An 18426-nucleotide genomic window follows, 5' to 3' on the forward strand; every position below is an offset into this window, starting at 1 on the left:
GAAGGGTGACTCTGAGATACAATTTGAGAGAAATGGATTTAGTCGATTCTTCCCAACATACAAACCAAGAGACTTAAAGTAAGAGAGAGAAGTAGGGGCATTAGGACACTGAAGAGAGGAACTTTTTGTACCTGTGGCATAGGGGAGGCCAGGAAAAGAGTAAAAGCTTAAGCAAGAAAACAGGTGGGCCCACTTTCCAGTGAATTTGGAAAACAAGCAGTGTTCACATGGGAGCCCAGCAATGCCTTACGACTGCTCTTTGGAACTTTCATTAGCTTAATCCAGTGAACATGGTGTCCCTCCTGTTTTAATTAGCATTTTCCTACTTTGAAATGAATAGGTGCGTTGTTCCTAGAAAGTGGAGGGAAGGAAAACAGATCTTGTGTGGAGGTTGGAGTGGCTACCATGAGGCTACGGAGAATGTCTTGCACATCATTTTATCCCCAGTACCTAGCACAGTGCCTAGCATAGTAGGAGCTCCAAGCGCTTGTAGATTTTGAAACTTTAGTTGCCCTTCCCAAAGAAACTTGTCGTGCCCACAAGCGGCCGCAAGCAGGTCCGCGCCTAGAAATAACATTTATTCTAAGGACCTCTGCGCAGGGATTCTTGGGAAGCAGTTCCCCTCTCGCATCCCCTTGTTACTCCTCCCCTCCGTCTCCTTTGAAAGAACTGGCACGCCACGTGATTCCCTCCTTTCTCCCGCCTCTGAAAGCCTGGCCGATAATGGGCAGGAGCGTAGGCCAACCATAAAATTTTACTTCCTCTTCCAGCCAATAGCAAGAGTCGATAAGTATATGGCTCATCTTTTGTGACTTCCCCCGCTCACTTTGAGCCCGCCCCCACTCCTCCTCTAAGATTCGACATTTGACAACTCATCCGGCCAATGAGAAGTTCCTACTCTGCATGGGAGGGATGGAATGACTAGATGATAGACGTCCACATGTGGCAAATGGTACATCAGAAGTGCGGGAGGGGTGTAGGACGGAGCCAATGGCGCGGTGCCAATAACGAGCTTTAGGGAAAGGGCGGGACAAAACTGTTTTGCGGGAGGGAGGGGAAGGCCCAGGGAACCAAGCAGCGCTGCCGCCAGCGCCGCTGCAGCCGGAGTTGGAGGAGGGTGAAGCCAGGAAGAAAATGGCGGCCGTAGCTGCAGAGGCGGCAGCGACTGCAGCGTCCCCCGGGGAGGGGGGCGCCGGCGAGGCCGAGCCGGAGATGGAGCCCATCCCCGGCAGCGAGGCCGGCACTGACCCGCTCCCGGTCACCGCCACTGAAGCATCTGTGCCGGAAGGCGAGGCCGACGGGCAGCAGTCCTCTCCTCAGGCCGACGAGCCGCCGCTCCCGCCTCCACCGCCGCCGCCGGGGGAGCTCGCTCGCAACCCAGAGGCGGCGGGGCCGGAGCTGGAGGCTGAGGAGAAGCTGCCCGCCCGGGTGGTGGAGCTGGCGGCAGCCGCACCTCAGGAAGGGCCCGATCTCCCACCTTCCCCTGCACCGCCGCCGGAGCAGCCCCCGGCTCCCGAGGAGCGCCAGGAGCCGCCGCTGCCCCAGCCCGCAGCCCCGGCGCTCGTGCCGCCGGCGGGCGGGGACTCTGCGGTGTCGCAGCTCATCCCTGGCTCGGAGGTGCGGGTCACGCTGGACCACATCATTGAGGACGCGCTCGTCGTGTCGTTCCGCCTTGGGGAGAAGCTCTTCTCCGGGGTTCTCATGGATCTGTCCAAAAGGTACCGCGCCCACCCCCAGCACGCCCCTGGGCGCCCCGGTCCGCTCGGTCCCCAGGGAGGGAGGAAACCGGGGCCGCCCTTTCACCCCCGGCTCCCGCCTCCCCGGCGCCCGCACCGCCCTCGGGTCCCGCGTGGCGCGCTCTCCTAGTGGGGCAGGCGCGCGAGGCCGGGAGAGGGCGGTCCCTGCCCCAGGTGAGCCCCCAGGTAGGGGGCGCGGGTGCGTGACGGGCTCGCGGGTGTCACCCCCGGCCCCGGCCTCCTTCCGAGACCCGGCCCTGGCTCGCTCACACTGGGGCGGGAGGGTTAGTGCAAAATGCGGAGGATTTTCGCCGAGAAACGGTCTTCTTGGTCGGGGGAGACTGCTTGTGAGGCAGTTCTGTTCTCCAATTAACCTTTCATTTTAATGAGGTTGGAGAAAGGGGTGTGCGCATGGGGGTTCCCAAAAGGTTAACTGTCACTCCTTATAGGGGGAAGAGCATTTATTTAAAAGGAGCCTTTTGATGGTTAATTCTGACTCTTTAGAACTAATTCTCCTTAGTAGATAATTGTTCAACAGCAAACACGTTTAGCTAATTATTACTACGACAGTTGTTACGGAAAGTCTAAAGAAGAGATCGGGTTTTCTTTTTAACTTTGAATATCAAGATGGTGTGAAGTGTTCAAATACTGACTTCTAATACTGTAGGTATAGTTTAAATTTATGTATTAAGAACAAGAAGGCTGGATGCACCCACAAACCTGTCTTAGCCAGCACATTTTCATCTTTGGATTTAAAATGTTTATGGGTATTGCTTTAAACGGGTAAAGAAGAGAATCTAAGCCTACAGTTAAGTTAACCTTTTTACTCTTCTTTTGCAGATATGAAGTGCAGACTCCCATTCACAGCTTTCCGTTCTGTTTCCCGCAACAGCACACACTCTGATGGTATTTCACCCGTTTGGAAACGGCTTATTTTAGTATGTTTTACCTCCTTGCCCTCCCAGCAAGGTACAACAAGAATCCTTTCCCATTTGGGGAAAAAAGTCCATTTAAAATTAACATCTCAAAGTATGATGTTTGGGGGTGGGGGTGGGGGGTGGGAAAGATGAGAGTCTTTGCAATTATTTCTGCACGTTGTTTAATCTCATGTTTTTTAAAAGTTCTTTTTAAAAAGAATTTTGAGATAGGACTTTGGCACTTTTGTTTTCATAGTTAGAAAGCAGAATAAGACCAGTGTGCTTTCTACTGATGTATTTACTAGCAAAAGAGACTCAGCAGTGTGTATGCTATTGAATCAAACAGAAGTGAAGGCTGGTGATTGTGTGAGAATCTGGATTTCAAATCTGCAAAAGGAAGGTGCAAAAAGGTAAGTTGTTTTTAGAAATGGAATGGATAGTGCTTTCCTGTGTTGAGGTGCTCATTGTGTTGTTGTTGTTTTTTTTTTAAATTGTTAGAGAATTGCAGTTTATTTTTAGAGTTTTGGTCTATTTTGCTAACAGTGCTTTTCAACAGCAATTTCTTTTGTTGGAGAAGCTAGTATTAATCTTTTATATTTTAATGTTTTAAATTGAAAGGATCTCGTCATTAAAGTTTTTTTAAAAAGCCTTTAAGGGAATTGTCAACTTTTCATTCAACAAATATTTATTGAGTACATCTGTGTGTAAGGGACCCTCCTAGGGATGCTAAAACATACCTCGTTTATTGATTGCACTTGGCTTTACTGCGCTTCACAGGTGTTACTTTTTAAAAAAAATAAACTTAAGGCAAGACCTCTCCACCAGTAAAAAGTAGGACTCATTTTATTGCGACACTCGCTTTATTGTGATGGTCTGGAACCGAATCAGCAATATCTGTGAGGCATGCCTGTGTATGTATGAGACACAGTTCCTGCCTTCCGTTATTAACTTATGGGAGGCACCCATTGTAGAAGTGGTAAGGAAATAAAATACATGGTTTTTACATTTTAGCACTTCAAGGAATTATTGGAGCAATGCTTGACCAGTTGGGTATCCCTTTTTCATAATTTAATATAATTTGGAAAAATGTATCTGCCATATTTTGCAATCTGTTTATCTTGATTACATACTTTCAAGTGCAGTTTTGGGGTTAACTGATTATCCAGGACATATGCTTTATAGACTATCAAGACCATGAGTATAGTCAATCAGTTGCTTTAAAAATACTTTGTATCCTATTTGAATTGGCCATTGAATTTAAACCTTTAGGTAAAAATAGCTTCTTATTGAGTCTGTATTATATACCAGGCATTATACCACATGCTTTAGTCTTTATAACTGGTGGTATTTTCATTTATATAGGAGGAAATTGAGGTTCATTTAATTTGGCCATTTAGCTTATAAATGGCAAGGTGAGAATTCAGATGTAGGTTGATCTGAATCTGAAAAGCCTATACCTCTTGGACTTTCATATTAAAAAGTTAATTGGGCTGGCAAGTTTTCTTTTAAGCAGTAAGTAAAGAATTGCAAATTTTTGAAATTTAGTGTTTATCTTGATTTTAGTAGCAGTATGGGATAATACAAATGCTATGGGTGCTAGAGCCAAGCAGATGCTGTAGTCAGCTCCTAGCCATGGAACCTGCCCGGGAGAGGACCCATTTTCTTAGCTGTATGTTGGGGAATACACAGTAGGCTCTGAAGTCTTGGTTCTTTCCTGTTTGGTGAGGTAGTCAAGAAAGAATTAACATTTGGGAGACTACTTAGTGCTTTTCTTCAAAACGGCCAGATACTACCTTTATTATTTTATTCTGACATTATGCATGGTTCAAAAACATCTTAAAGTTGGAAGAGATTTTCACTGTATAGAAAAAGTGTTTGATGCTTGAGTACAGGATTTCATATATATGTGGATTGACCAAGAGTCTGCTCTTTTTTTAAGCATTTGACATTCTCCCCCCTTCCTTTGTATTTTTTTTTTTTGCCTTATTTTTATAGTTACTTGATTGAAGAACTCATTTCTGAGGAGAATCTTTTTGTGGAAAAAAGGAGGAGGACACATGTAATTAAAAACCTAAAGTGGTACTGAATAGATTGATCTGGACTGTGTCAGGGTACTTGGATTCTGACTCAGCACTGGCCTTCCCAATTAACACTGACTTTGGGCAAACCTGTGCCTCTCTAGGCTGCAGTCTCTCTAGTTCTTATGAGGATAATTCATTTTGACTTTAGACATTTCACTTAAGCACAAACAAGTAAACAAATTATGCCTTAGCTTAAATGTGTAAAGGGAACAGGGTGACCAGATGGTCTGGTTTTCCTGTGTCATCCTGGTTCGATTGTTACTACCTCCTCTTCAAAGTAGGTTGCTTTGGCCTGTAAATGACAGTCACCCTACAAATGAAGATATTTGAATATCTGGTTAAAAATATTTTATGTAGCATACTAGTACATAGTATTTGCAATTAACTATCTTTAAAGTGAGTCATACATTCTCTATTTTACTCTAGGCTCCTCCACTATTTTATACCCAACCTTAGGTAGTTTAAAATTATCTGCCTACTCCTGAATTCATCAATGTCTAATGATAATAGTGTAAAACTAGCAGATAAAAATAATCAGCTAACCCACAAATTCAGTTTTGTTTTCTTATTCCCTTTTTTCCCTTAATGCTTTTGTAATTTTGACATAGGTACATTTGTTTCTTCATATAGTATTATATAATAAGCATTTCTTCAAGTTGCTAAACTGTCTTAATCAGCGGTTCTCAACCTTCCTAATGCTGCGACCCCTTAATACAGTTCCTCATGTTGTGGTGACCCCCAATCATAAAATGATTTTCGTTGCTACTCTATAACTAATTTTGCTACTGTTATGAATCGTAATGTAGATATCTTTTTGTTTTCCGATGGTCTTAGGCGACCCCTGTGAAAGGGTCCTTTGACCCCCCAAGGGGGTCGCAACCCACAGGTTGAGAACCGCTGGTCTTAATGATTACTTTAGACAGAATAATAAATCAGTGATTGTACCATAAGTTTTTATTTTTTATTCAGGGAAGTAAACTTCTATGTCTGTATTGCCCTTGCTTTGACATTTATCAACCGTTAGCCAAACTTGTTTCGTGGTATGCCTACTTCCACTGGATTATTTTGATGTACATCCTAAACATAATCACTTTACCATAAATAGTTTAGTATAGATCTCTAAAAAAGATAAGGACTTTAAAAGCCATAACCGCACTGATATTACCACACCTAAAATAATGGCAATTCCTTTATATCATCATATATCCAGTCAGTGTTAAAATTTCACAGATTGGCTCAAAATTAACATCGCGATTAACATCGTTTTGTTCAAATTAAGATCTAAGTAAAGTTTACATTGGAAATGGTAAGTTTCGTAAGTTTTTCATCTGTAGTTCTGCCATTACTTTTATTCCCTTGCAGTTTGTTAAACCCACAGTCTTTGTTTGGTAGAATTTTCTACATTCTGGATTTTTTCCCCATTGCATCCACTTGGATGCATTTCCATAACGTTTTTAAAATAGTTCTTTTCCCTCCGGAACAAACCGAAGAGACAACAACCACAGTCCTGTGAGGGCCTCTTTTGAAAGCCTTGTTTTAGGTTAGTAGAAATGATCTGGATCTCTCCCGCCTGCCTGCAGACTTTTAGACCTATCTCTTACATACACCTCCAACTTGAGTCATTTCAAACATAGAAAAATAGAACCAGTCAGGAACGTCTGCAAAGGCAAAAAGTTTCTCAGCCTTTTTGATCCATACCTGAAGGCAAAGGACTGGGCCTATTGTTTCTTTCTACACAGAAGGAGCATTTAAACTGTTTAGTACTGTTCTCCATGCTTTAAAAAAAATAGTTATAAAGCTACTTTGAAATCCTGAAAAGTTTCTGAATTCTGTGTTTTTGAACCTGATATGAATTACGGAATCATGAAGTAAATACTTATGCTTAAAAAATCCTTGTGCCTTTTAATTTTGTGGTACATGCTTATTAAAGGTTGTAGTTAGTTATATTTCAGAATTGATCTTTTATAAATGTTGATTTTGTGTGTGTATAAATGTTGACTTTTTGTGTGTGTATGTGGGATACTGTTGCACTAAAAACAATTGAGGTGATTGCTTTAGAAAACCTCAGATTTCACTAAGTTCTTAAAGCAATTTGTAGAAAATTTACTTGTGTTTTTATTTTTTTAATTTTTTTAAGGAAATATAAACCAAGACAATGATTTTTTTTCTTTACAGAGAGACCATGAAACGTATGGTGCAATAGCCCTACTTTTGGTGGGAAAAATATACAGCCATTCTGGTGAAGCAGTGAGTAGTGGTATCAGTAGCTTATACTAAGCATCCAGGTGGAGCATCTAGGTCCTTCAGTAGTATGTTTGAATGATTGCATTGAATTGTACATGTTTAAAATACTAAATATTTTTCGGTGATGATTCTTATAGCCCACCGCGTTGATAAAGGGTTCCCACAGTAAAAGAACATAGAGGAAAGTGCCAGTCACTTTCTGATCCAGACAGCTGTAGGCCACTCCCTACCATACCAGTGTATATACTGTATTGAGAGTGTGCTCTTCCATTGCATGTTGGACTTAAATGATTTTTCTTTGGAAGTGATGATGAGTTGGACATTAAAAAACCTAGTTTGAAACTGAGTAAAGAACCTGTAACATGATGGTATTAAAAATAAATTTTATAACTAAATTTTATAAGCTAGATAACTAGATAAGTTATACACCAGGAATGTTTTATTGGACTTGGGTTTCTAATGAGGTTAATTTTCAGCCTTTTTTGTATAAATAAGACCATATGTCACTGTGTACTGTTTTAAAGCAAAGCTCTTGATGCAACCAGGTTTAGTTTCCTGAGATTGATTGATTATTTATTTATTTGGGGTGGGGAGCTGTTAAAGAGGTTGTGTATTTGCTCATCTCTGTTATGGCTGTTAATTTCACACTGATTAAAAAATGAAAGATGTTCTTAGTGGTTATTTGTGCCTATGGAGTGCATCCTTATTTCTTGGTATTTATTGGCCCTGTTCTACCTCAATTCCCAAATTAGCTCAGGCACACATTAACGGAAGAGTAGAGCTTGCTAGTCTAGTTGCAGATCTTTCAAGAAAGTAAGTGGTGGTTAAGTTACACATGGGGTGGATTTAATATAGAGTGTTTTTGTGAAACACTTTGGGCAGTGGTCCTCAACAAATTTGCTTAAGATTTCTGAGCTCCTTCCACCACTTCGTGTTTTTAACAAGGTGATGCTGATGGAAATCATTCTCAGATCATATTTGGAGATAATTGATTTTTAGGAGATGAGGGGTAGTTTTGCCAAAATAGAATGATACATTTGTTAAGCCGGTTTTAAAAGTTACTGGTTAATTTCAAATGGATGTAATTACAAAGTAAGCATCACATGTGGGGATGGGCCACTTGGATGGCAGATGTAAATCCTTGTTATAGAACTGATAATTAAACTTGCAAATAGTTTCTTAAATCTGGTTGCCCACTAGATGTTTAGATCATAATTTTCCTCTCTCTTCCTTTGGACCAATTTTAGTCACTTTGCTACAGAAAGTGGTTTTTAGCTTTTTAAAACTCACACCTCCTATAACACTTGATTTCACTTTTCTGCATATTCCCAACATCTAAGATAGTTGCCAAACTGTACTTTCTGTGATTAATAATAGCTACTATGTATTTCCCAGGCTTATGCAAACTGTGGTAAGCACTTTGTATACGCTGTTTCATTTTACTCTCTGGGAAGTCCAATGAACTAAATTTTACTAATCCCTGTTTTACAGATAAAAGATACTGAGGCTCACTCAGAGAGATTAATTAAATTGCCTAAAATTATAAGTGGCAGTTGTTAATAGGTATATTAAAAATGCCTTTTTGAAAGATTCTCTAATATTTGGAAACAACCCTGTTCTAATACACTTAACTGTTTTTCATCATTACCATTTAGCTTATGATTTTGGTGAGGAGTTACCCTGGTAGTAGGTAGAAATGATGGAGCTCTCTGTTCCTCACTTAGCCAGGCAATAGCTGCTGCTTTTAAAATATGAATTGCTCTCCAGTTCAATGTAGTGAACTCGGGGCATTTTGAAAATGGGATTTCTTCTCTTTTTCATATATGGTCCTGGGTCTTAAATTAGGTATCATTTGTTTTGCTTTGGCTGGCCTGGCCCTGGCAACAGTGATTCCACTTGTTAATGAGAGGATTTCCTTGAGCACAAGTTCAGCATTTATTAAGTGCTGGATGATTGAACTGAAAAAGGATTTAAAGAGTAGAACACAGTAAATTGGACAGCCTGTTTATGGTAAAACAGGGGTAGTGAAATAAATTGAATACATTGCTTTTTTTCAGTAGTTAATTTATTTTTGTTCCCCCATTGCCTTTTTTAAAAAGTCCATCTGTTGAGAAATATTTAAGATTTCTGATGGACTCTACTGGACATAATACAAAAGAAATATTAAGACTACATAGAAATCATAATGGAAACATAGGATACTTAAAACTGCTTCTTGGTATCTTAGAGCCAGGACTAAGGGAATTCTGTTCAAGTGTTTGAAAACTGTGATAAGTATTTTCATTAATAATTAAAAAGATCCTTTTATAGTAGTGTTCATTTTCTTGGAGAAATGTCATGTATGTTGCCCTAAGTGATGTATCAAAGTGAAGTCAAGATGTGCCTGTTCTTAAAAATATTTTGCCACTTTGTGGCTATTACCATTTATTATTTTTTTTGGATGGTTATTTTAAAAGAACAATTTGCTATTAGGGAGTTAAGTAATTTGAATACAGATGTTATTACTATTTTTCTTTTAAAAAGACTGAAGCATAAGTGTTTTCTGTAGTTTTTACTGATATTTTGAAACCTAGTTATTCAGGTAAGTTTTAAAGAGTTGTTTGAAGGTACATGATTGGGAGCTTGAAATCAAATATTAGTGTTTAACCTCTTTTTTTCTTACCTCTAAAAGCTATCTGATTTTCTAAGAGGATTAAATAGACTTTTTAAAAGATTGAGTAAATTCTGTGGTTAGAGAGATATTCTTTTAAGACTTATGTAGCCCCCTTCCCCATCCTTTTAATTTAAAATGATATATCCTGGTATCCTTGTTCATAATTGGTGTTTTATTTTTATGGTGCTAAGATCATCCTCCCATCTCACCTATTTGGGTACCCATAGTCCCCGCAGATTGCCCTTGTAACACTTGGAGCTTTTAATTAAAAACATCATTCACTTACAGTTAATAAAATCTAACATTTTAATTTTAACATAGTTACCATGTATTGCGCCTACTTATTGTGTACTAGGCCCAATGGTAAGCAATTATGTATATTCTTATTTAATCTTGATGACAATTCTATTAATATCAAGTAACTTAACTGCAATTTCAAAATCCAGAATCTCTGAAAACTGAACTTTTTGTTACTTTTATGTTGGCAAAAACAATCATGACCTGAAATTGTGTGAGGCTATTACATCCATTTATCCTACTTAGTGTTTTCTCATTTTACTTCTGAAATATTAATATGCTTGATAATAAGGTGCTTATTATCTTTTGCAAACCAGAAAATTGATGAATTCTGAAGCCTGTCTGTGTCCTTGGGATCCAGAAAAGAGCATGGACCTGTTAACTGCTCCCCTCCCTTAGTGAGGAAGCCGGGTCGGGGAGTGGGGTTAAGTAACTTGAGATGAGGGAGGCAGTAGTTAAGAACATGACTTTGGGCTGACTGCTTGGATTCATATCCTGGCTCTGCTGCTCACTAGCTGTGTAATCTTGGGAAGATCACTTACCCTCTCTGTTCTTTAGTTGTTCTCAACTATAAAATGGCAATAGTATATAGCACTTTAATAGGGTTGTTCTTTGTGATTATATATAATTAATGTAAATGAGTACATATTTAGAATAGTGCATGCCACACAGTAAGTGCTATATAAGTATTAACTATTACTTTATGAAGTAGCTTCTAAGTGGCAGTACTAGGATGAATGTGACAACAGCTAGTGTAGTCACTTAATATGGGTTTACTTGAATAGCCAGTCAACCTAATAAATCCTGTTGTATTGTGGTCTACAGTATAATCTGCATCTTTAAAATACCTTGAAAGAATCTGTAGAAGCTTCAGGCAATGCTGGTGGAGTATGACTTTGCCCTTTTAATTAATAAGTAAGGATGACATTTATATTTTACTAGGGAATGAGATAGCTAGGAGTTGTTTACAGATGGAGGGTGGGAGATGTTTCTCAGTCTTCCCACTAACCCCCGAGGCAGATGGCTTTGTAAGGAAATGATTGGCTTGGTCAGGAAGAGAAAGTTGTGTCTCATTAGGGAATTTAGTCCTTGTGGTCTTTCTGCTTCCTATATGCTTTTCAAACCTAATAGAAAAGGGCTCACTTTTGGGAATGACACATTTCAAAGTTAGGGAAAGGGAAATTTTTTGTGCTCACCTCTACTTATTAAATGATGGGACCAGGCTAGTATAGCTGAGCTTAAGTTCTTCGCAAAGTGCTTTAGACACTTTGAATTTCATCACTATATAATAATCAAGCCTTCACTGGCTTGTCTTGTTAAGAGGCTAGTATTCTCTGTCCAGCACACTTACCTAACCCTCATAACAACATCCTCCTCTTTCTGCCAGATGGATTACTTTTATTTTACTGCTTGTTTAAACCTCTGAATCCTTACCTGTCTCCTGTGGAGGGGGAATCATGTTGCTGACTGGTGAGTCCTATGCTGCATCTGGTTATCTGTTGGCTTTTATCACACCTGCTTGGTGTTTTACCTTTTTTTTTTAAAAGATTTTTATTGGGGAACTGGGGGGATGGGAACAGTGCTGGGGAATTGGAGGAAGGGGAACAGACAAGTTGCTGTCGTTTTGTTCTTCAGTCTAGTTGTGGAGGACGTTACTTCACTGGCCCAAGTTGGCACCATCATTGTGCTCTTCCCGGGCGAGGCAGATCAGTCGCCGGCTTCTGGACGGCCGCTCACTGCAGCTGCTCGCCGCTCACGCTGGCTGTTGGCTGCTGGCTACACACGGTAGCCCATGGCAACCCACTGCCATGGGCTGCAGCCTATGCCGTTGCCGGTGACTCACGGCAGCCCAGCTCCAGGTTGAGCTGTTCAGCATCTTAGCTGTAGAGGGCAGTGTCACTGGCCCTCATGTGGGATCTGAACCGGGGCCCTCTGGCATCCCAAGCCAGTTCTTAACCATTGTGCCACTCGGCCGGCCCTATTTTACCTTTTTAAACCGACGTATAATAATTGGTTACCAACATTCAAAAGTGGGTAACCACTGTTACTTCAACCACTCCATATTTTACTTGTCACTTAATCAGCTTGGGCCCTTCTAGGTGGAGCCCCATTTCCTGCAGAGCCCATTGCCTGATCACTAATCCACAGTGCTTTCTTTCCCTCTGAAGCCTGTACCCTCTTGGCAATGACTTGCATTCTAGTCTCACCCACTGAAGTTGGGGCCTAGGGCTGGAACCTAGTTTTATACTGTCTGACTGTAATAAGCATACTTGCATTTGAATATAGATTTTTGTGTTTGCTGATACTTGAGGTGAGTTTGCTGGCATTTATGCTTAAATAGGACAAATTTTCTTTTTGTATGTACCTTAAAAGTTTTGGTGGAGCTGAGGTACACTAAATTTAAGATCATACTTTTAAAAACTAGTTTAATTTTTTATTTTGAAATCATTTCAAACGTAGCAGAGAACTCACACTTTATCTGGATTCACTATTTTTTAACATTTTGGCACATTTGCTTTGTCATTCTTTATGTAAACATTTTTTTCCTTAAACTATTTGAGAGGTTGCATATATCATCTTCCTTTACTCCTTAATACCTGAGCACTTATTTCCAATAATATATATAGCTTTCAAATTCAGGAAACATTGACCGTCCTTTTAGCTAATTTGCAACCCATAGTTCATTATTTTTTCAATTTTTCCAATAATGTCCTTTAAAGCTTTTCCCCTCCTCCAGTGAATGATCATGTATTGCATTTCGTTGCAGTACAAAACAGAACATATATAATAGAGACTATTTCTCACTTTAGGTTTGTCTGATATTCGCTCCTTAGAGGCAGCATGTTCTCAGTGCCTCGTCGGCAGGACCTTGATGGTCATTCGCCCTCATCAGCACTATCGGTGATGGTCACTTGGATTCTCCCTCAGGTCAGGGTGTATTCCTGTTGTTAGCCAGTGTAGTTACTGCTATTTCTCTTGCATTAATTCCTTTACTACCACAAAAATATACTGCTTCTCATCAAACTTTCCACTCTACATAGGTAGCACATAAAATGGGCCATCTTAACCATTTTTAAGTGTATAAGTTCTGTATGTTCACATCGTGAAACAGATCTCCAGAACTTTTTCATCTTGTAAAGCCAAAATGATACCCATTAAACAATTCCCCATTTCCCCCTGCCTGCAGTCTCTGGCATCTGTCATTCTAGTTTCTCTTTCTATGAATTTGACTACTTTAGATAGTTTATATAAGTGGAATCATAGTATCTTTTTTTTTTTCTCGTATGAGTTATTTCACTTAGCATAATGTTCTCAAGGTTCATCCATGCTGTAACGTGACAGGGTTTCCTTTTTAAGGCTGAATGATATTGCCTTGTATATATATAATACATTTGGTTTATCCACTTGTCCCTTCATGGGCACTTGGGTTGTTTCTACCTTTTTGGCTATTGTAAGTAATGCTGCTGTGAACATGGGTTGCAAATATCTCTCTGAGACAGTGTTTTCAGTTATTTTGGATATATATCCGGAAGTGGCTCATATTTTTAGTTTTTGAGGCATAGATGTACATTTTTATTTTGTAAATTTCTACTGCATATAGCTATTGGATTAATTTCATTTGTGCTGAAGTTAAACTCTGACATAACCAATCTCACAGAGATGAAATGTAAACCAAAATAAGCTTGCTTCACAGTTTTCTCCTCCCTTTATGATTTAACCTCTTGCTAATTTAAGGAGAAGTATTTTCTGAAAACCTTTCCTTGAAATAAAAATTTGGATATTATTATTACTATTTTTAAAGATTTTATTGGGGAATTGGGAGAGGGGAACAGGGTTGGGGAATTGGGGAAGGGGAGCAGACAAGTTGCTGTCCTTTTGTTCTTCAGTCTAGTTGTGGAGGACGTTGCTTCACTGGCCCATGTTGGTTATTATCATTGCGCTCTTCCCGGGTGAGGCAGATCGGTCGCCGGCCTCTGGACGGCCGCTCACAGCGGCTCTTGGCAGCTCACACTGGCTGCTGACGACACACGGTAGCTTATGGCAGCCCCACTGCAGCTTTACTGCAGCCTACGCCGTGGCCTACGACTCCCGGCAGCCCAGCTCCAGGTTGAGCTGTTGTTCAGCATCTTAGCTGTGGAGGGCAGTGTCACTGGCCCTCATGTGGGATCCGAACCGGGGCCCTGCTGCTCAAAGCTGGCGTCCCAAGCCAGCTCTTAACCAACGCGCCACTCGGCCGGCCCTGGATATTTCTTAAGTGGCTAACTGGATATAAATTTTTCCTGTTGTAGATTCATTATGGAAAAAGAATTCTGGGAGGGAAAGTGTTCTTTTTGTCTTGTTGATCCATTTATTGGAGAGAGTCTGGTCCAGCCAGCAGCCTGTCTCAGTTACCCTCCTGGACTTTTTTCTCTGAGTGTTGAATTCCTCAGGACCTCAGTATACATGCCTAAGGTTTGTAATGCCTTAGCTGTTAGTTTATTTTTCGTGTATAATATTTTAAAAAGAATCTCCTGCACTTGGAGCTTGGCAACAACCTGAATTGAAGGGAAGAAAATGAGAATCAGTTGTGCACTATTAAACGGTCGTAAAAAGGAAGAAAATATACTCGTAGGTCAGAGATGAGTTGGTTGACGTTGCTGTGACGTTAATGCTGATGAACACTATATCAGCATTTAAAAAACACTTTCAGAATAAGAGATAAGAATTATCAGTATGTCTGACTTTTTAAAAAGTTGAGTAGTTGTTGGTAAACATTTTTAGTTTTGTTTGAGGTATTCCTTGAGAAAAGGAATTTGAGTGATGCTTGTGAGCTTCACTCCAAGAAGTGATGCATGTTTAGGTAGAGGATTGATTGGTAATGCTAGAAATCTTGAGCAAATCCCATTGTTTTGTAAAGCTTATTAGTGGGGAAATAAAGGCTTTGTTTAGTCAAAGCTAGAATCATCCATAAAATTCAGATATCTAAAGTGGAACTCAAATAATAGAAAATATTCTCCTACGTCTTATAATAGTCACATTTTGAATTTGGCTTAAGCACTCTACATTTGTTTCATCTTGATATTAGCTCAGGATTCTTTTTATAATGATTTTCTCTTGCCTTTACACAAAATAACTATTAAGCCCAAATATTCTCCCTCAAAATTTTAGCCCTAAATACTCCTACATTGTTAAGAAGATTGCTATACTTGAAACTTTTTATAGGTCCACAGGAAGTTGCATAGATTGTACAGAAAGGTCTCTTGTACAATTTGTCTGGTTTTCCCTAGAAGCTATTTTTATTTAAACCATAATACCTGAATAGTTTTCCTTTAGAATTTTGGGGTAGTGGTTAAAGAAGACTGAAATGGGTAGGATTAGAATGAGTCACTAGTACATAGTACATTAGTAAATATCTTCATGCTGTATCGAGAACGGGTGGGGGAAAGAGGAGATATACTTTGTGTCTTATTACTCAGTTCCTGGAGTATTTGTAAAAAGCTCTTTTAGAAAAATCTCTCAAGCAAGGGTTCTAATCAGCCTTCGATCTCTCCACCGATCATTAAAATCTTCCTCTGCTGAGGTCATCCTTTAGTGAGCATTCACATGGAACATAAAAAGATCTTCACTTTAGAAAAAGCTAAAGCAAAAGCGCTCGCTTACAAATTCAGACCGTGGGGTCCATCTTAGGGGAGAGTCTTGTCATTCAGCCTTGGGGCAGGGCTCAGGAATCTCCATTTTCAAACACCAGAGTATTGTGTTGCACATTTCCACAGACAACACTTGAGAAATTAGATTTGAGGATTTTTAAGACACCATAGTATCGAGGCTACTTGATATTCTTAAGCTTACAGTTTCATAGGTTAAGTAGCTTTCAAACTTTTGAGCATAGTTACAAATACATCTTACACGTGAATCCATATATACACGAAACATTCATTGTAGTTACCTGTATTTACGCTGATTTTAAAAAAAATTTTAATCATAGTTGCAACCCTCGAAACTGATTTCACAACCAGCACCTCCACCCTCAGTTTGAAACATGGCCGTGGTGTTAAGTGTTGTCCATGTGAGTGACAGCGTGATGACTGAGATGGAGCAGATCATTTATTCCCTTTTCTTTTTAAAGTGACGTCTCTTTCTGGAAGTTTTATTATTTAAAACCTTGTCTGCTTTTTTGCCAATTCATCCACCACCCAGAATTACCAGTTTGTACATTTTGCTTTTTTCTTTTGGTGCCTGCATTTTCCATTCATTATTACACAATTAAGCGCCTCCCTGTGTTATTAAAAACATTTAATGCTTGTATTTTATCTGCTTAAGAGGGAAAGGCAAGGGGAAAAAAAACAGATGTGAAATTAATGTTGTTAATGAAACTCCATGAGGGTAAACATTAGATTCCACAGCTTATTTGCTATAAACAACTTTAATAATTGGCTGGGTCATCCTCACATTGAGATTATAAATTAAAGATAGAGAAAAGATCCCAAACTCTAGTTAATTGTTAGTTGAAAGTAAGATCAAATTACTTGAATGAAGTACATTAAATGAAGTAAATTTTAGCCAAGAAAAATGGCTAACATTTATTGACCTGTATCCTTTAAGATAGTGTTAAAACATTTTATGCATGTGAGAACTGAATTTTGAGGTTTAGTAATGCCCAACGATGATAAGAAACAGCTGTGAAACTTTATCTCAAATGTTAAGATTATTATGTTTGAATTATTTCTAAAAAAGGAAAGGAAATTTGTTGTTCAGATATGAAAACATTTGAAAGTGTAATGGAGACAAAATGATGGCTCCTTATGAGTTAGACAATTTTATTGTTAGTACAAATAGTGGTCTTACCTCAGATAAGTTGTATTGTTTTATGTAGCTCTAGATTAAAACACAAAAAATTGCCTCTCCTTTGCCCTGTCATCTTGAAAAAGTGTTTATTGAGAAGGCAGTTTTTGGAGGTGTTAACCTGCTGCCTTCTCAGACCACTGGTGCTCTGATAATAAATGCTTATTCTATGACCCCTCCCCCCCCCAAAAAAAAGTGTTTATTGAGCACCTGTACATAAGAAAGGCTAAATGTCAAAGTGCCTTGCAATTAAGTAGTCAAACACTTAGGTACCAGATGCTATGCTAGAATAAAAAGCCACGTTTTGCAAAGTTGGACAGGAGGGTGTCCTTCCTAGACTCAAACTTATCCCACCCGAGGTTAAAAAAAAAAAAAAAAAGCATTCCTCTTCCTTTGTGGTTTCTAAATATTTGTTATAAGTTGTTGGTGTGTAGTAGCCAAGCTATCAAACGATTTTAAGGAAAAAACTATTTAGATGTTAGATCCGGATATCCTGGTGGTGTTTGGTGGTGGCTCTTCCTCTATCCTTGCCCGATTTTAGATGCACCTACCACTGTAAATTACCTGATCTCAAATTTTCTTCCCAAGGAAGGTATTCTGAACCTTTTGGGGGCATAAGGACATTTTAGAGAATCTGAGAAGCAAGTGCTCCAGGAAAACAGATATGCAAAACATTTGCATCTGATGTCAGGGGTTCTACCTGATGCTGATCCTGATGCTGATCCTTGGGTTCTAAGCACCTCTACCTTAAAGGATTGGATTTATAATTATATTGTGTTTGACTCCGTGTTTAAAATTAACATGTTAGCATGTATATGATGAAATTATTTGGTAGTGTGATTTTATTTTTATGTGTAGGAGTCTTGAGTAGTGAGTTTAGTTTAAGGATTCCTGATGTTGAACCCAGACAGATTAAGTACTTCTAAGTCTACATAAGAAACAAGGTTATTAGCCCGTCTTATTAGAAACTGAGAATTGTAAAGATTTGTGTTCTATAGCAGTACTTTGCAAACTGAGTCTGGACCCGGAGATTTGAAATCCATTTTATGTATCTAAATAGGTTTGAAACAAACAGACTAGAATAGAAAAAGATTATCATTATGTACACATAATATAAGGTTAAGTATTTAGTGAAACTTGGTTGTGTGTGTATTTAATATATGTATAGATGCATGCATGTATATATACATAAGCATTTTTATTGCACTGCAATATGAAAATATTAATGTGCGATGTAATTTTAAAAAGTTAGAAAGCCACAGCTCTATATCTGTCTGCTTTTGAGGTAATTTAAATATCTGAATTTCTAGTATTTATATATATATATTATATATATATATATATATATATATATATATATATTTGTGTGTTGGGGGTGGTGTGGATGAAGGGATTAAGAGTTAGGATGCAAGAGTGAAGGAGCAACTGTGTTTGAAACTTGAGCAATGAATTAAGTAGAGGGATTTTACTGATTCAGTATTTTTGGGTAGTTATGGCTGAATTTGTTTTGTGAAGCTTTCAAAAAACTATTATAACCAGAGGGAAGATATGTATGTTACAAATTTATAATTGAATTTATTGGACGTGTTTTGTATAGTTCAGCAAACATAATATGAAATGATGTTTAACATTAAGGTATCTAGTATCCTTTCTGATTCAAGACTGGAAAGGTCTAC

The 18426-nt window shown here is 39.1% G+C and overlaps 1 protein-coding gene across 6 annotated transcripts in view; it reads left to right on the forward strand.

Moving 5' to 3' along the window:
* The first annotated feature begins 999 nt into the window (after positions 1 to 999).
* PWWP2A (PWWP domain containing 2A) overlaps positions 1000 to 18426 on the forward strand; it is a 31846-nt gene continuing 14419 nt past the window's right edge. For 3 of the 6 annotated variants that reach the window (XR_002126415.1, XM_019664090.1, XM_019664089.1), the window contains exon 1: positions 1000 to 1718. Coding sequence is in view for 3 of the 6 variants with exons in the window: in XM_019664090.1 (XP_019519635.1) it covers positions 1135 to 1718 (584 nt within the window). In the remaining 3 variants the exon portion in view is untranslated. Of the gene's footprint in view, positions 1719 to 2576; positions 2706 to 2958; positions 3064 to 6909; positions 11465 to 18426 lie in introns of those variants that run through there. The other 3 variants (XR_002126416.1, XR_002126417.1, XM_019664091.1) reach the window with 3 other exon arrangements.

This window comes from Hipposideros armiger, unplaced genomic scaffold (genome assembly GCF_001890085.2).
Source record: "Hipposideros armiger isolate ML-2016 unplaced genomic scaffold, ASM189008v1 scaffold_416, whole genome shotgun sequence".
Taxonomy (NCBI): domain Eukaryota; kingdom Metazoa; phylum Chordata; class Mammalia; order Chiroptera; family Hipposideridae; genus Hipposideros; species Hipposideros armiger.